Here is an 18,359-nt window from a genome sequence, read left to right on the forward strand (position 1 = left end):
AAAAAAAAAAAAAAAAAAAAAAAAAATGAAAGATAATTTATTTACTACATGTTTAGCTAATTTTCACATCATTCTCTCAAGAAAAAGGGTTCCCGACAAATGTAAAGTGTTGTTGCCACCATTGTTATTGTGATCATCATTTTTGTCTGTTGTTTGTCTGCTACACGGATTGGATGAGGTTGCTTGCAACAGTATTCTGCATTCTGTGTTGCCTTTCCAGATATCAACCCCTCTTTTCAATTAAGCTATTTAAAACACAGATTATTCCAGGTCTTCACACGTCAAACGACCCTATGCTGCTGGATATCTACTTCTCATGGGTTCTGTGCTTATTATAGCCCAAATCAGTTCTCAACAGGAGGAGTATGTCTCACTTATGTCCTTTTTGGGGTTTGGTTTCAACAGCTGCCCTTCCTAACACTAACCATGTTAGAGTGTACTAGTCCTCTTTTTTTTTTTGTTTTTTTACATGTCATGAGCACTGTTGGGGTTGTTTGCCTTGTAACTTGCAAAGCAAAAGAGAACATCCATGATTGATGGAACGAATTTGTTGTAAGAGGATGGCAATGGAGGATAAGAGTAATATCAGGGTTTTGTGTGAAAAGGATGGACAAAGGGGTAATGGGGTGGGGGTGAGGGGGGTAAGGTTGAGTAGGTGGAGCCAGTGATGGGCTGGTCAGTTTGCCTGCCATACCAGCATGTGCTGGCTGTTTGTCAGGGTCCAAAAAGTTCTTATTGGTTAGACAATTTTATTGTTGAAAGTAGGAAAGACAATAACAGAGACAATGTTAGGGAAAGGGGTTAAAAAAAAGGGAAAGTGAAAACATGAGAGAGAAGATAGGGGTAGGGACGAACAGGAGGAAAAGGAGTGTTACCCCCATGTTATACATGGGTGGGTAGAATGGTGTGTGGGCAGGAGGAGAGATAAGATGATGATAAGGAGCCAGGGAATATCCAAAGTAACATGTCCAAGAGATTGTGAAGACAGGTGAATCAGGGAGGATGGGTAAAGGTTGATCCCCAGGTAACATCACTGGTATCCAGGTACAAACAAGATCATGTATGAAAAAACACTACTAAATAATATTAGGCATTGTAAAAAGAAAAAAAAAAAGAAAACAAAACAAACAAAAAATATCAACTGATGGGACATAAAACCACATATTTAATCACTTGCTGTTGATATGTGGTTTATGTCCCCCCAGTTAATATTTTCTGGGACTTATAATGTCTATAAGATCTCTTGAGTCAATAAAATATTGGTTTGCTATTCCTGATACTGTAGAATTTGCTCAGCTGTAGGTTTAAGTAAAAAGAGGTAAAAAGAAAGAAATACTTGAATTTAACTGATTTTACTAATTTACAGAACTAAAATAATTTTTAAAACAAAAATTGTACTAATTTTGATGTAATGCACAAAACCTACAGATTCCTTTATGGACAATTCACAACTCTTTTATGTAGTAAGTATGGAGTGGGAATTCTTAAATATTTGATAGAACCATCAGTTTGCTTATTCAAGTACAATCTCCACTGAACTATTTCATCTTCAAAACAACTCAAAATGCTAACAAGTCTTTCAAATTTAACCAAATACAAATCTCTTATATATTCTCCTCCTATAACATAAACATATTGACAATTTCATTTACTTTTGTTGTACTTAACCATTATGTAGCAGAAGCAGTTCTTTCTTTGAAATGGCTAAATAAAATTCGTCTTAAAATGAGAAACAAAGTGCCAACTTACTCCATGCCTTGTGAAGTTTGACGACCTATTTCAACTAGCTGAGACATATCATACTTGGTTTCTTCTACATGCAAACGTTTGTAAAGACTTGACCCTTCACACCACTGAGTGACAATCTGAAGCTGAGGTTCAATGGTATAACCCATAAATAATAAGATGTTTAAGTGTCGAGTTTTCCTGAAAAGAGAGAAAGAAAACAATGTAAAATAATATATCAGTCTTACGGAATAGCATGTTTTAAAGACATTTCTTGTTAGAGTTGATGAAAAAGATTAGGAAAAAGATTTGAATGTATCATCATCATCATCATCATCATCATCGTTTAACGTCTGCTTTCCATGCTGGCATGGGTTGGATGGTTTGACTGAAGACTGGTAAGCCAGGAGGCTGCACCAGGCTCCAATCTGATCTGGCAATGTTTCTACAGCTGGATGCCTCTCCTAACACCAGCCACTCCAAGAACGTAGTGAGTGCTTTTTACATGCCACCGGCACAGGGGCCAGTCAGGCAGCTCCTGCATTAGAAAATATGAAGAACATGTATCAAAAGTAACTATCTTTCCAGTACATTTCTTGCCGGAAGAATGTGAAAGGTTTATGAAGGCAGTCCAACTCATGCCAGCATGGAAAACAAATGTTGAATGATGATGAATAAAGATTCATGGACTGTAAAACAGCTAACAATTTGAAACTTGTTCTACTGCAGGCAAGAGGAAGACAGTTTAGATCTTATGCAAAGGCAAGCTATGCTTTGCTGGTATAAGTAATGTAAAGAATGACAGCTCAGTTTCCTTGTTGAACCTACCTGAAATAAACTAGTCTTATTTAATTGAGAATTTCATCACAAATCCTGTTATTTTGAAGTTTCGCTAGATAAACAATTGACAAACAATTCTTAACATCAAATTTATTTTGTTCAACTTTCAAAATATTTTTTTCACTTCACAACTATTAGCCAAGGGAGTAGCAGAAAAGAAGTTTGCCAATGTTCAGCAACGTGCGGACCAAAGAACTGAAGTATTTCGGATTAAAAGACAGTGTGTGAGAGAAAACCGTGATGTCATAGGACAGAAATGTATCCGCATGGATTGGTGCCCCTGCGTTTAATGATTCTGCAAAGAAAGAGGCTTGGAGATGCCATTATGAAAGACTGCTGAATCTGGAGAATGAATGGGAGGAGGAGAGTCTGCCAAAGGTTGACCTAATTGAGGGACCAGCTATCTGAATCAACAGCACCCAGGGAGATAAAGCAGATTTTGGTCAAACCATCCAACCCATGCCAGCATGGAAAACGGACGTTAAATGATGATGATGATGATGATGATATCTTTTTTTACAAAAGAATAAAAAAGAAAAAAGTTTCACATTCACAGATTATGATTCAGAATTTAAAAGATTTTTCAGAAGATGAAACAGCAGAATAAACTATGCAACCAGCTGAAAACACATGCTTGATGAACAATTAGTGATATTGAGTTCTGAAAGTGATGAGAGCAGAAAGAGAAAGTGAGAAGGATTTAAAAACTACTTTGCTTCAACCTATTCGCAGTCTTTCCAATGAGTTGAACCACCGACTATTTCTCTTCATTTTTATGAATGAAACATTCCAAACAATAAACTGCAGAAATTTAAGTCATTCAGAATGTAAAGAGAAAGAAAGTCTGTGCTATGGTAATATGCCTGGAGGAAATTCAGGCACTTTTTGCTCTTAACATGGATTATGGCTAACTAGGACAAACCTTTTTTTTAACAACCTGTAGGTATCAGGTTTAATGAACAAACATGCTCTTTGAAGTGATGCTAGTACTTGCATATATGAGACACTAGCAGTATGTGAAGATGATTATGATCCCTTATTTAAAATAAGACCCCACCAGGGCTGCCTGCTTTCACATGGCTTCTATGGCGGAATACCTTTCGTAACATCAACTACTTTACAGTGTGTATTGGGTGCCTTTTCTTTTGTGTGCAATTGGTACCAGTGAGGTTGACAAGTAACTTGCAAGACCAAAGAGAAGAGGAAAAAGAAAGTTTTAAAAAACCCCCAAAAAACATTACTACTAAGCAGAGGGAGTAGGAGGTGGAGAAGTGGCTTCATGTCAGGTGTTGAAAGTCTACAGTACATTGGAGGGACAAGCACAAGTGTCCTGTTATAGAAGAGAGGTATTATATAAGGGTGGGTGGTAGTGGCTGAGAAGAAAATAAAGATGGTGGCGATGAGGTGCTAGAGCAAAGCCTCAAGGTACAAGAAAGGATCAGGAAGAGGGAAGGAGATGGTGTGCAGTTTCATAAGAATGTAAGGAGAAAGAGTAACAGATGGTTAGAGATGGGGGTAGGTGTGAAAATAGAGGGAGGGTGGAGGGGTGGTTGATTGGAAAAAACAGTATGGAGAGAGATTAAGGTGAAAAAGAGAGAGAGAGATACAAGTGGCTTGAGAAGGAGGGCAGGGGAAATGGTATGGGGGTACATAAGGAATTCAGTGAAAGAGGATGTTGAGAATAGCAGTTATGTGAGGTATTAAGATGTAGTATGGCAGAGAGAGAAATGACTGAAGGCAGAGGAAGGTGAGGGGGTGGGGGTAAAGAGAATCAGGGATGGAATATTCTACAGGTGAAAAAGAAAGAGAAGATAAAGAAACCTGGGTCATAAGAAATATAAAATCAAACCTAAAGCCATAAAAACTGCCTCTGTGTGTTGCAAACTAGTGCCACACCTTTAAAAAAGAGGGTTCCTTCATGGGAAACAGAGTGAGGATAAGTGAAACACAGAATGAACAATTCAAAAATGTCTTCACCTCAACCTTCTGGCACATGCAAGTCAACAAGCCTCTAGAATTCTTTACCACTACAAATGTGAAAAGAGAGGCAGTAACAACTGATTACAACAACATCAAAGATGATGTAGATGCAAACTCAGCCCCAATGAATTCCCAGCAATCCTCCTCAAGTCATGCAACTGAGTCCTTGCAAAACCACTGCAGCTTCTTTTTCAAAGCTTCCTTGCAAATGGTAAGCTCCTGGACAAACTGAAAGAGGGAACAATATATCCTATTCACAAAGGAGGAAGCAGAGTAAATGTCAAAAACTCTAGGCTTATTTCTCTGACGTCACACATCAGCATATCTCGGAATGAATAGTCTGAAGGAAACTAATTGCATTTCTTGAAGAGAATGACTTGCTGACAACCAGCATGGCTTTCAACCAGGTAGAAGCTGTCTGACACACCTCTTGCTGTACTATGACTGGGTATTAAAGCAGCTGTTCAACAACTCAAATCTGGACATGATATATCTTGACTTTGCAAAAGCCTATAACAAAGTCGACCATGGTATGATATGTCACAAGTCATGTAATCTTGGCATAGTTGGAGAACTTGGAGAATGGCTAAATGACTTTCTAAAAGATAGAAGTCAGGTAGTGCTGGCTAATGGGGCTATCTCCAAGGAAATGTAAATAATGAGCAGTAATAATAAATCGCTAGGTGCATGGTGAGCAGGGAGAATTGAAATGATGACACAAAATTGAGCATTCACTTGAAAATTCAGTAATGCACACAATTCTATCTTACAATTTTGCTGTATATCCAGTAACTCAGTGAAGGGAGAAATTAGATGTGTGGTGAGAGGTGTGTTTATAATGATAATGGTTCACTTGTTTTTACAGATGCCAAAGAGAATGAGGAAGGGAATGCAATTTTGAAATGATGCGAAATGATGCTGGATTGCATGGGAGAGAGAAAGACCACATCCTGTAACCCAGCAGAGGGTAAGCTATACAGTTGAAATGGCTATTAAAGAGATATGAAGACAGGGGAAAACAGCTGGCTTGTCAGCAGGGTAGGCCCATGTGCTGGTGACTTGCATAGTTAATTAAGTAGTGCAGGGAGGAGTGCTTTATCCAATGACTGTCAGAATAGTATCAACAGCTGTTACAATGGCAAAGGAGACGCTTCAGGGAAAAAAAAAGGCAACTATAGATGTATTAAACAGATGGACGAGATTATGGCAATAGCAGAAAGAGTTATAGCACAATGGATTAAGAAAATTGGCTTTGATGAGAAGCAAGACAGTTAAGTGTTTGTACAGGATATCACTAATGCCCTCTTCCTGGTGAGACAAGTGACATTTTCAGCAAAAAGTAAGCCAGTACCTAGCATCCATTGACCAGGAGAAGGCCTTTAACAAAATATCAGACTCTGTAATGTGGTGTTTGCTAAGAAAACTACATGTAGATGAATGGTTTATGAGAGTTATGTACAAAGATGCTGTCATTAATGAGATCAGTGGTGAATTTTGCATGCAAGGTGTATATCATGGCTCAGTTCTAAACTTGCTGCTATTTATGATAGTTCTTTCAGGCCATTATAGAAGAGTTAATGACAGACTGCCTGTACCAATGACTTCGTTCTCATAACTAAGAGTTATGTTGGAGCATGAGAGAAGAGATTTCAAAATGGAAGTAAGTCCAGAAACAAGGTATTTTAGAGTAAACCAAGGACAAACGTTTTAGCAGCAAAGAAAACAGGAGCCTAGTGCTATTTAGAAAGTGACCATATTCCACATGTAGAAAAGAGTAGGTCAGAATGCTATACAGTGTATCCAATGTAAACAAAGAGTGAATAAGAGATGCAGGGGTACCACAGGCAGGCTGACATAGGAGAACGACTTCATATGTAGTAGATGCACAAGAGTAGAAAGCGCTGAAAACACCTTTGAATTGAATTCTTTTTAAAGTCCAGAACGTTTCCTCAAAGTATTTGATAGCTGCTGTTATATAGGAGTCACAATTAAAAGAGGTGGGAGATGGAATAAGGTTGTAATGGAAAAAGTTCAAGGAACTATCAGCCTGGTGACAGCCAAGAGATTCGTGTCTTCAAGAGAATGGCAGACTGTATGTGCTTGGTAACAAAGCATAATGAATGAGAGAGAAGTGTGACAGTTGGAAAGAAATGAGTTGAACATGCTCTACTGGATTTGAAGTGGTAATGAACAACAAAGCACAAATAAACAGAGAGAAAAATACTGAGTAGAAGAGATTTTAATGTACAAGCAAGATGATTGCATTCACTGATCTCTGCATGTGATGATGTGTATAAAATAATTGTCAAGTGATCGAAGTGAAAGGAATCTGTGGAATAGCTGTGTGTGTGTGTGTGTGTGTGGAAAGAGAGATTTACATATATACAAAGCAATATATGATATGAGAAAATATAGAAATAAACATAAAGATCACACTAAAAACTAAAATGAATAAAACTCTCCCAACTTAAGACTGAGGGAAGAAAGAAGATATGTACTTTAAGACAGCAACTTCATTTTTGAAAGCTTCTAATTGCGCAGGTGTTGGATGAACTACATTCAGCTTTTTCACAGCAACAGGCCCATGCCAGTGACCACAAAATACTGTTCCAAACGATCCTGAACCAATTCGACGAATTAATATAATTTCTTTGTCAGGAAGTTCCCATTCTTCATTTGAATCTCGTCGTAGTCGCTATAGATTAGAAAATAAGACAAAATATGTAAAGATTAAATAAACAATATGAGGCTTTGGTAATAGCAGCTTGTTTATAAAACTATTTTATAAATGGATTTCAAACAGATGTCATAAATTATCTACCACATGTTGTCCTAGCTCTGATTCTACTGATTTTGCACGTGGCCGCATTTGTTCAGATTGGTTGGTAGGTGAACCCCTTGCACTGTGGATTTTAGTTGGACTATTTCCCTGACTGTGGCTTGAACCAGAGTTAGGTGGAGCCAAACAATTAGTGTTGTGACCTGAAGAGAAAATAAATATTTGAAAATCAGTATTAAAATTATATCAAGAGAGCTATCCTTAACAAAAAAACAAAACAAACAAACCAAACTGCACACACACACACACACACCAAATTATCATAAAATATTACAAACATTTGCCATAGAAATAGTAGAGGAGTGAGGTGACACATTCTGAGTAATTAGTTACTTGATCAAAGGAGAATTAGTGTCAGTTTTGAAATGAATATATTTCTAGAGAAAACTATTTTAAGCATTCCAGAATTCCCCAAATATATTTTGTTATAAAATAAATTGCTTGTTTTTAATTTTTTTTTTTTACCTCAGAAAAGTTTTCACACAAAGCTTTACGCATAATGCAATAAAGTGTTCCTTTGACAATCCATTATGGTTAAGCATCCAACTGCACTAGGGGAACATTCACTGCAGAGTTCCAATGAAACATGTGTAGGAACAAATGACATCAACTTGTGTTTATTGTAATTTCTGCTACATTTGCTCTGTATATCCTAACTAGTAGCACTTCTAAGTCTAGTAGTAGTAGCTAAACCACGATACTGGAAGCAGACTGGATGATGATTATCTACTTGGGAACTCAGCAGTAGCTGTCATACATCTCTTTGTACACCCAAGCTCACAAGATATTCTATATCCATATCTATATATATATATAATGAATCATGGATGTGTGTGTGTGTGTGTGTGATCTATCTCAAAGTAACTTTTGAAGATCTTTTATAGATTTGATTGGACTTCTAGCTTCTTGGCTACCTTTATTGGTGAAAATTCTCAACCATACAAAACCACAAGCAAGACTATCACCCCAAAAGCTGGACATTGTTGTTGTTATTATTCAGGTCTGGTGCATAGGCTGCAATGTGGCCCCTGCTTTATCAATTCCATTGTTTACATCACTTTCTATGCGTCCATCACTGCTGATCACACTTCCTGGGTAGAAGAAATTGCCCAGGTCTTCTACAACTTGTTTGCTGTTTACAGATGAGGAAATCCTCCTACGGAGCAAGTTCCTATCATTGCATCACATCACAGAGCCATGTCAGTTACACTTGGCCGGTCACATTTTGCACCTGCCTACCACCTGACACACAAAAACAGCAATGACAGGGAAAACGGCAGATCAATCCTTCTCGAGAAAGCTTGCTGCCTTTGTGTGCCTCACAACATGGGATAACCTAAGTCTAAGTAGTGTGTGTGTGTGTGTGTGTGTATATATATATACACACACACACACACACACATATACATATCATCAATATTGTTTAACGTTCACTTTTGCTTGCATGAATCAGACAGAATTTGTTGAGTCAACTTTTCTCTGGCTGAATGTCCTTTCTGTTCCCAACCCCCCTCACCTGTTCCCAAGTGGGGTAATATTCTCCAATGACCTGATGGAAACGAACAATATCAATTGTATGATGGTGAGGCTCTTTTACAACCATAATGTCATACCACGACAAGAGCACACACACACACAATTTCCATCTAACAAGGCTTTGGGTGGCCTGGGGTTATTGTAGAAGACACTTGCCCAAAGTCTTATGCAGTAAGACTGAACCGAGACTGTGATTAGGAAGTGAGCTTCTCAACCATACAGCCATACTTACACTTTATATATATAACACACACGTGTGTGTGTGTTATATGCACATATGTGTGTGTGTGTGTGTGTGTGAGTAATCAATTGGTGATGATTACTCCATTGTTGCTCAGAGTTTTATGTGTACTGATTAGTGAGATAAATATATATACTGTGAATTGCCATACATGTGTATGTGAGTCACATGAATGACTATAATTGTTTACAATCTGCTCTGAGCTACAGCTATAAACAGTGAAATCTCTGTTTTGTAATTTAGCTGCAACTGATGATGTTTATTAACATTTCTTGCCAACAAATTATTAGTTTAGCTCTGTGTTTTCAAATTTCTCTGGAATAAGAAAAAAAAACTAAAAACAACCTCACTTGAAAAAATAAGGATTAATGGCAGGAAGAACATCCCAGTTGTAAAAATCCTGCCTTGAATCCTATGTTTAAGCTGTGGCTGGCATACAAAAACAAACAAATGAACAATACATACAGAAGACAATCATATATTGTCTGACTGATCACGTATCTGTTATGGATATGAAACTCCATTAACTGTACTCCATGTATTGTGTGTTTGTGTGAAACCCATGCAAGCATAGAAAAGTGAACATTTACAATGAGGATGATATACATATAAAGCAACACACACACACACACAAAACTACAAAAAAAAAAAAAAAAAAAAAAAAAAAGAAAAAAACGTGTACAATAATTAATTTATAACTCTCTAGAATGAGGATAGTGATTCAGTAGGACAAACAATTCTTGGACATTTTACAACATTGAACTTTCATTTAAATAAAAAGAAAAAAGAAAAAGTCAATAAAATCCACTCAGGTTCAAGGTTAGTGAAATTATTAAACAACAACAAACAACAATATATATTAAAGGGTTTGAACTGTTGTAAATTCATCTCCATTTCTAAAGTTGAACTAGAAGGATTTCAAATAATGATTAGCTGCTAAGTAAACACAAAAATTAGTGAAAACCAATTTACTTATTTAGCTGAGGACATGATAACCTTTTTCTGGTGCTAGGATAAAATAGATAAAATACATCCAATACACATTAGGAACGGTATCTAGCTACAGAACAATTCCAAACATGGAACATATGAGTGAGAAGTAGTAGTCCTTAATCACTGAATTACACTGGATTGTAAAATCCTATAAGATCTTACACTCATTATTCTCAGTGATGCCTCCTGGTTTATGTTTGGGCCATTTTTGTGTTCTTTCAGGACTGTACTTCTCACAAACTTCAGTGAACAAACTTAGCTCTGTTATCATGCATCTTTTGCATTCCTTTTGAGCCAGTTTGTTAGTCACTCGCAATATGGGAGATTGTTCTGTTTTTGCTGCCAAACTGGGGCCATTAAAATATGTATCAGTTGAGTACTGGGTTCAATGTAATCGATTAGATCCAATCTTCAAAATTCCAGGCATTGTGCCTGTAGTAGAAATAATTATTATCATTAATATAATACTATTCTGTATTAACAAGAACTTTTTATTCCTTCCTATGCATGCGCGCATGCATGTGTATGTGTTAGTGTAAGTGTGTGCTGTTGTGTGTGTGTCTGCTGTTGTGTGTGTGTGTGCTGTTGTGTGTGTGTGTGTGTGTGTGTGTATATATATATATATATATATATTAGACCCAGGAAGACATGGGACGAGGTGGTGAAGAATGATCTTTGAAACTCACAGAAGCAATGACTAGTGACTGAGACCTTTGGTGATGTGCTGTGCTTAAGAGGACCTGTCAAGACAAGTGAAGCCATGCTGGTGACATGTAACAAAATCGACCTTTGAATGCTGGGCCTGACGGAGGCAAAGTGGCTGAGTACCTTTCGAGTGTTGGGCCTCATGGAGGCAAAGTGGCTGGGCCCATCCGGCTGTTGGGCCTCACGAGGATGATGACAAAGACCTTTGGCATTATGTTGTGCTTGAGAAGAAGACCCATCAAGCCGAGCAAAATTGCAGTTGTGACAGATACTGGTGTCACACAAAAGCACCCATTACACTCTTGGAGTGGTTGTTGTTAGGAAGGGCATCCAGCCATAGAAAACCATGCCAAATCAGACTGGATCCCGGTGCATCCTTCCAGTGTGCCAGCCCAGTCAAACTATACATGTAACAAGCTGACCTGCCAACATCTGTTATTCCAGACTGAAGGAGATGGCTGTAACAGCACTATGCATATACACCCGACAGAACACTGCTTGTCAGCTGACTAGTTTCTACACTAGAATTGGGATGCTTGCTATGTAATAAAATTCTGTGCTAAACTGGGCAAAAATGCTACAGATACTTATGAAATGCTCCAAACTACTTCTGCATTAACTTGTATGAGCTGAGCATGTTTTCCACTGGTACAAACCCTGACCAGACAGTCAGCAAAGAGTACTTTGTGGAGGTTTTGAGGAAGTTCAGGAAGAGATCTCAACACAAAAGGACAGAGCTTTTTTCCATTTGGGTTGATGGCACTTGCACCAGCCCACAATTCCATCCTGGTAACCAATTACTCGACAGAGACGGGGCACCAAAACTGTCCCTCATCCTCCCCACAGTTCAGACTTTGTAGCCTGTGACTTTTTGTTGTTCTCTAAACTGATGGAAAACCTTAGGGACAATTGTTTTGGATATGAAGGAGGCTGTGGCGAGGGCCCTGGACACCTTCACTTTGGAGGATTTCCATGGGGCCTTCAATGAAGCAGCTGGAGCACTTCAACAAGGAGATTAGTTTTGTGTCTCCTTGTTTTGATAGTTGTAAATGGTTTATAACAACCATACAAGCAATAACATTCATTTCCAATATACTGCAAGAGCATGTCTGGCCCTGGAAAACTATTACCTTGTGTGGAAGACAGGTGAGGGTTGGCAACAGGAAGGGCACCCATCTATAGAAAATAGGCTTTAATAAACCCCATCTGACCCATGCAAACATGGAAATGTGGACGTTAAAAATGATGATGATAATATTGCTGTCTTTGCCTCCCCATCCACTACTTGGCAACTGATGTTGGTTTGTTTACATCCTTGTAACCTTGTAACTTAGCAGTTTGGCAAAAGACACTGATAGAATAAGTACCAGACTTAAAAAAAAGGACTGAAGTTGACCGGTTCGACTAAAACCTCCAAGGTTTATATATACTCACAATTTATCAAATTTCTTTATTAGCCTGTATTATCACAACTCTCTGATGAATGGTTGTCTGAAACTTAAGTAACAGTTTGTGAAGTTTCTTTTGGCTTTAATAAAATAGTATTTTATTCTAGCTTTGGTATTTGAGCACTACTTTTCCCACCTTATATTGCACCTCTGTGCTAACTTGTGTTTACACACACACACACACAGCATTGTAGGCTTCCCATCTGTGTGATGTTTGTAGTGTGAAATTGTATGAAAAGCTGCTGAACCACGACACTTTTGTCAGTTGTCATTTTCCTACAAAAAAACTAAATAGTGGTGATGCTGTGCTCTCAAAAATTTCATCCACATTCTCATGATTTAATGCCTGGGTTCCATGGGTTGGACGGTTTGACAGGAACTGATGTGTCCAAGGATTGCAGCAATGCTCCAATGTCTATTTTGGTACGATTTCTATGATTGGATGCCTTCCTAACACCAACCACTGTACACCATGGACTGGGTGCCTTTTTTCTTTTCGCACCACCTGCATTACTGAGACTACAGAACTACAGAAAGGGAAGGGGGGGGGGGTAATCTCATGCCAGGGGTCGAGAGGACTGAACTATGAGGTGGGGTGAGAGGGGACAGTGCAGGTACTTGTGCATGGCTACTCACATCCAGTATGAGAATTGGAGAGAAAGAGAAAAACCAGCAGGAACTTTAAGAGACAGATAATGGCAATAAGATGCCTAGATGGCTCCACAAGGCACAAGGTGAGTTGAAGAATCGGTTTGCAAGATTGTGGAATGAAAACTCTTATGTGTAGGAGAGAAAAATGGCAGTAAAAATGAATTCAATAGACAGAGAGTACACACACACACACACACTGTTGATGTTGACATTCTTCACTGATATCATGACCTGTAACTCTGCACTATGGTATAAAAAAAAAATCTCTTGGAAAACACACAGTGGCAGGAAGGGTTTCCAGTCATAAAATCCTGTCTCAAACAAATCCCCTTCACACTCATGCTTGGAAAAGCAAATAGCCAAATAATGATATGAAGGTGTCTACAAATTTGCATCTAATTTGTTAAATATTGTTTATAGTTGGTTTTTCTTCTTATTTTTTTTTTTCTGTCCACAAAACTATTTTGTACGCAAAGTGTTTACATCTAAGATACAGCAACTCTATCGGTATATTCTGTATTATAATATTAGCTTGGAGCAAAACTCTGTTAATGCACCAGTCACAAAATCAGTGGATAGGCAAAAGGTTAATCAGTTTGTCTTGGGAACAGTTCAGAGGTTATTATAGAATCTGAGACCTTCATATTTTGATTGGATACCAAACACTATGTCTCGTAATGAAGAGACAATGTACTGCTAAAACAAAATTTTATAGCTTAATAATTTAAAAAAAATTGATAAAACAAATATAAAAAATGCTTAATCCATTTGATAAAATGGATTTAATTTGAGCAAAGAAATATTCTATACAAACAAAACTTGAATGGCAGACTTCAGAACTAGAATAATCAAGGATGTTTTGAAGGGTCACCTAAATGAATTTATAACGTTTAAAAACTCATGTAAGACATTCAAAAATGTATCAGTGCTATTGCTTTCACTTATTCAAATGTATCAAGTTATACACAAGTCCATAATTCTTATTTAGTATTTGAATGAGTAGCCTGGAGGATTGCTTAAACTGAAGTTTCATAAGTTCAAATAACAGCTCAATTACATCATTAGAGTCAATCAACGAGTATGTCACATGATGAACACAGTAGAGAAATAAAGAAGCAGTTTGAGAGAGCTACTCTTGTTATGAAGACTAAATATTTTTAACCATCAGAGTTATTTTAAGAAGATATTATCATGATATAAACTGGATCCATGTTTCACAAGAAATATTAGTAAAACACCTTTGGCTCTATTGTTTACTGAAATGTGATAATAAAGTGATTAGTTTGCTTCAACTTGATTCTAAAGTCACAGTAAAAGGTTAGATGAAATGAAAACGTTATCTGAAGGAAGGGCAAACCAAATCTTCACACCACTCTGAAGCATGCAGTAGTGTATACCTCTGGACATAAAGGAAGAGAAAAATGGAGAAATTTTACAAATAGCTGTAATACTGTCGCTAGCATGACGTTTATCTTTATACTGAAGAGCTTGTCTGTGGCTCATGTTACTTCTGTTGCTGTGGTTTGTACCTGGTGCAGCAACATCTGAAATACATAGAAACAATGCCAACAGCAAAAGAAAGGTGATGCTTCAAATACCTTTTGGGCAAACCATTCAGAAAAACCTTTCAAGTTTGAAGTTAAGTTTCAGCAAAAGGAAATAGAATTCATAAACTTGTAATTCTTCAACACGATTGTGGCCTTTCCACCTCAAAGCCAGCTTGTCTCATACCCATTATCCAACTTATTCATCTGCTAAGTCCCACTAACAACTATACACAATCTTTCCATGCCTGAATGTCACCTCTCTGAAATTCCCACATTGCCCCAGGTTTTCCTGTAGTTCATCAAGAAAAACATCAACCTCACTGGTCTAAAAAGTCCTGTGCATGCTGTGGACAGAGCTCCTTCTTGCGGTCAAACATTGATCTCACTGGTCTGAGAGCATTTTTGGAGGTTATGGGGCAGTCCTTTTCATAAATTTAAACAATTTTGAAAAATACCCACAAAACTCCATAATTAAGAGAGATATAAAGTAAGTGTAAAATCTTCTTCTAAGAATAAAGTTTTAATTTTGTGTTTCATAAAACACAACAGTCCAAGATTTGAATTCACAGACACCATACATATTACCAGATAAAATATTTCAGGTAAACACTATGCAAATTGGCAACATGTTTCACTATTTCAAATTGCCATGGTAATAATACAGGTCATTAGATACTTTCTTCAACCTTTACATTACTTTATACACTTATCTCATATACTTTTAAAATATACAACACCTAAGAATTAAAGTTGTTAATGATTCACAAATCAGCCCAAATGAAAGTCATTCTCGTTATCATTATTACTTCTTTTTTGCAGGCATAGTTTATCTAGGATTACATTATGCAATATATCCTTCTGTTTTTCTTTTAAAGTGTTGAGAGACACTTGGCTGCTATTTCTAGTAGGTCAAGCAGCGGCAAAGTTGCTCTCAGTATGTAATATGAATGATTGCAGAATAATTTTTATATTATTTACAAGGTGGAACCATAAAAACATGTCAAAAACAATAGAAATGATTAAAATGTGAAGAACTGACATAAAAAATAATTTCAAGAGAATTCTTGAATCAAATTAGTGTACATTTGCAGTGAATATAAGGGAATGGGAAAGACAATGGAATAAGTTCCAGATGTTTTATGAATATGAGATTTCGCATGAAAAAGTGTTGTGAATTTATTACAACATTCTTAAATACAACTATTTGTGTGTGTTTTTTAAATGAAAATGTTACAATGGCAGTAAAAAGTCAGAACAGTGACTGTCTGTATTTTTCACATTTGCAGATTTATAAATATTGCTCTTGAAAATACAAATAAATTAAAATTAAGAATATTTCTTGGAAGAGATTTCCTTAAATCAATCTACAATTTTACTTTCAAACATAATGCATTATACAACTTTAGAAAATACTAGCACAGAAGTAAATATGTTCAAGAAATGGTCTAGAGGTATACATACTTGAATGATCTCCAGGATAGTCCATATTCTTTCTACTCGATTCTTGTTCAGATGTCAAAAAGGAGCTCTACATAGGATTGAAACAAAAGAATACAAGATATATTGCCTAATATCTTAGAGAAATAACGCTATCTCTCAACAACAGCTGCTAAGTAGCATCCAATCATTAATAATAGTTAAATAGTAGCTATGCTTTTTCTCCTAACTCTACATTTTATCCAGGAACCATCACCAAAAAGGTGAATCTCTCTCTCTCAGTTAACTACGCACCTGTTCAACAACTTATTTTGCTTCACAGTAATTTAAACTAGAAGCTGGATTTCTTATTTTGTTTTGTCTGACAAGTTAATTCAATAAAGCTAACTTGATTTTGTCTATTTGGTTTGGGATGTGGCTCAAAAGATATACCAACTCAGTTCTTCAAACTAATAACCTATTCCAATATTATCTTCTATCTATCTATATAAATAAAAGAGAGATTCTGTCTGTTTGTTTGTTCATTCGTTTGTCCACCAAAATGAAACTAAATGGTTCAGGGGAAACTATTATGCTTTTTTCTATATATATAAAATTGAAATTCTGTCTCTTTCTTCGGCAAAATGAAGGCACCTGGTTCAAGAGGAGCTATTATGCCATTGCCTAATTTCTTACATTCAATCCAATATATAATTCAACTGATTCCGTCGATGATTTGGTGGATGAAGTCTTTCCTAATCTTCTTCATAATTACAGCAATACAGATTGGATTTGTGAGCGAGCTACACTGGCTCCAAAAAAAAAAATGTTGCCGTAAATAGCATTAATAATATGCTATTGAATAAACTTCCAGGAGAAATATTCACTTATAACTCAATTGAAAGTGTTGTTGATGATCAGGATATTGTTAATTACCCCATTGAATTTTTGAACTCCCCAGAACCACCAGGTACAGCTCCTCATTGTCTTCACCTGACAAAAAAGGACTCCTAATATGCTATTGCACATAATTTGTCTCATCCAAAATTATGCAATGGTACAAAGATTGTGCACAAACTTATGACGAAGTACATTGAGGCAAATATTCTCACTGGTTGTGGTAAAGGTAAGACCCTTTTCATTCCTCACATACCAGTTATATACCATCTAATGTCCCATTCCAATTCAAGTTTCTTATCCCACTTTCTTTTGCCATCAGCATTAATAAAAGTCAGGGCCAAACACTAAAAGTTGATGGATTGCTACTTGAAGAACCATGCTTTTTACATGGTCAACTTTATGGACGAGCATCATGTGTGGGTGTAAAATCTTTTTGCTTATGCACCCCGAAATAAAACAAAAAACATTGTTTATAAAGAAATATTCACTCTTAATGCAACATGAATACTTTAATAATTTAATTTACCATTACTATTATAACATTCAAGATTGAGTAAATTACCTATTTCAATGAACTGTATTGTATAATTGTCATTACTGTATTGATAAATAAAATAACACATAACTCACTTATTATTATCATTTAATAAACAAACAGAAATTCATGCATGAAATTGATCTTTTTCTACTTTAAATTATTACATGTTTTTTCTCTTATAACAATATTCTATAATTGCCATTACTGTATTAATGAATTAAATAACACATACAACTCATTATTGTCATATAATAAACAAACACAAGTTCATGTATGAAATTGATCTTTTTTTCTATTTCAATTATTACATATTAATCTTGGCTCCCGAGAAACAGTAAAAGTAATTACTTGATCAACGACAGGTAATACTGCTAGTATATTATAATTTATGTAAAGCTATCCAACACGTAGAAGTAAGAAAAAAAAACTAGTTGTAACAATATTAAAATTTGTAAATAATCTAACAACCCAGTTTACAGAAAAGTCAAGTGACGAAGATGTTAAGAATGATTAAGAAATTTACTAGTAGTAATAATTAAAATCTATTATCAAATTTATAGTAAAAGAGGTTTCAAGTAAAATTTACAGAAAAAAAAAAAGCATAGTTGGCAACATGATTTGTACAATGGCAAAAGAGTAATTGAAATTTCACAACAGCAAATTTCAATCATTCCTCTCCATGTTAGTTGTTTGTAAAATTGAAATTTTTTAAAAGTGTACATTAGTAAATGGACTAATTAACACCCACATGTGGACACCAGTTTCTCCAGTTATGACTAAGATGTCCCAAAATGTTAAATCTTTTCTACTCAGGCTAGCATGGGAAAATAGATACAAAACTCACATACAAATATGTACAAAGTGACACGTGCACACACAATTTCCTTTAAACAAACAGTAAATATTCATACAGATGTTTATACATATAACTTTGATATACAGATTTTTACCCCACTCCCCCTCTCTCTCTGTATATATATATATATATATATATATATAT

The 18,359-nt window shown here is 36.2% G+C and overlaps 1 protein-coding gene across 1 annotated transcript in view; it reads right to left on the reverse strand.

Moving 5' to 3' along the window:
* LOC106874195 (serine/threonine-protein kinase A-Raf) overlaps positions 1–18,359 on the reverse strand; it is a 74,692-nt gene that overhangs the window by 4,810 nt on the left and 51,523 nt on the right. Inside the window, exons 8-12 of the mRNA XM_052974171.1 lie at positions 15,967–16,033; positions 14,356–14,502; positions 7,367–7,527; positions 7,044–7,240; positions 1,750–1,926 (exon numbers count right to left, since the gene is read on the reverse strand). Of these exons, the coding sequence (XP_052830131.1) occupies positions 1,750–1,926; positions 7,044–7,240; positions 7,367–7,527; positions 14,356–14,502; positions 15,967–16,033 (749 nt within the window). The remainder of the gene's footprint in view (positions 1–1,749; positions 1,927–7,043; positions 7,241–7,366; positions 7,528–14,355; positions 14,503–15,966; positions 16,034–18,359) is intronic.

This window comes from Octopus bimaculoides, chromosome 1 (genome assembly GCF_001194135.2).
Source record: "Octopus bimaculoides isolate UCB-OBI-ISO-001 chromosome 1, ASM119413v2, whole genome shotgun sequence".
NCBI classification, from domain to species: domain Eukaryota; kingdom Metazoa; phylum Mollusca; class Cephalopoda; order Octopoda; family Octopodidae; genus Octopus; species Octopus bimaculoides.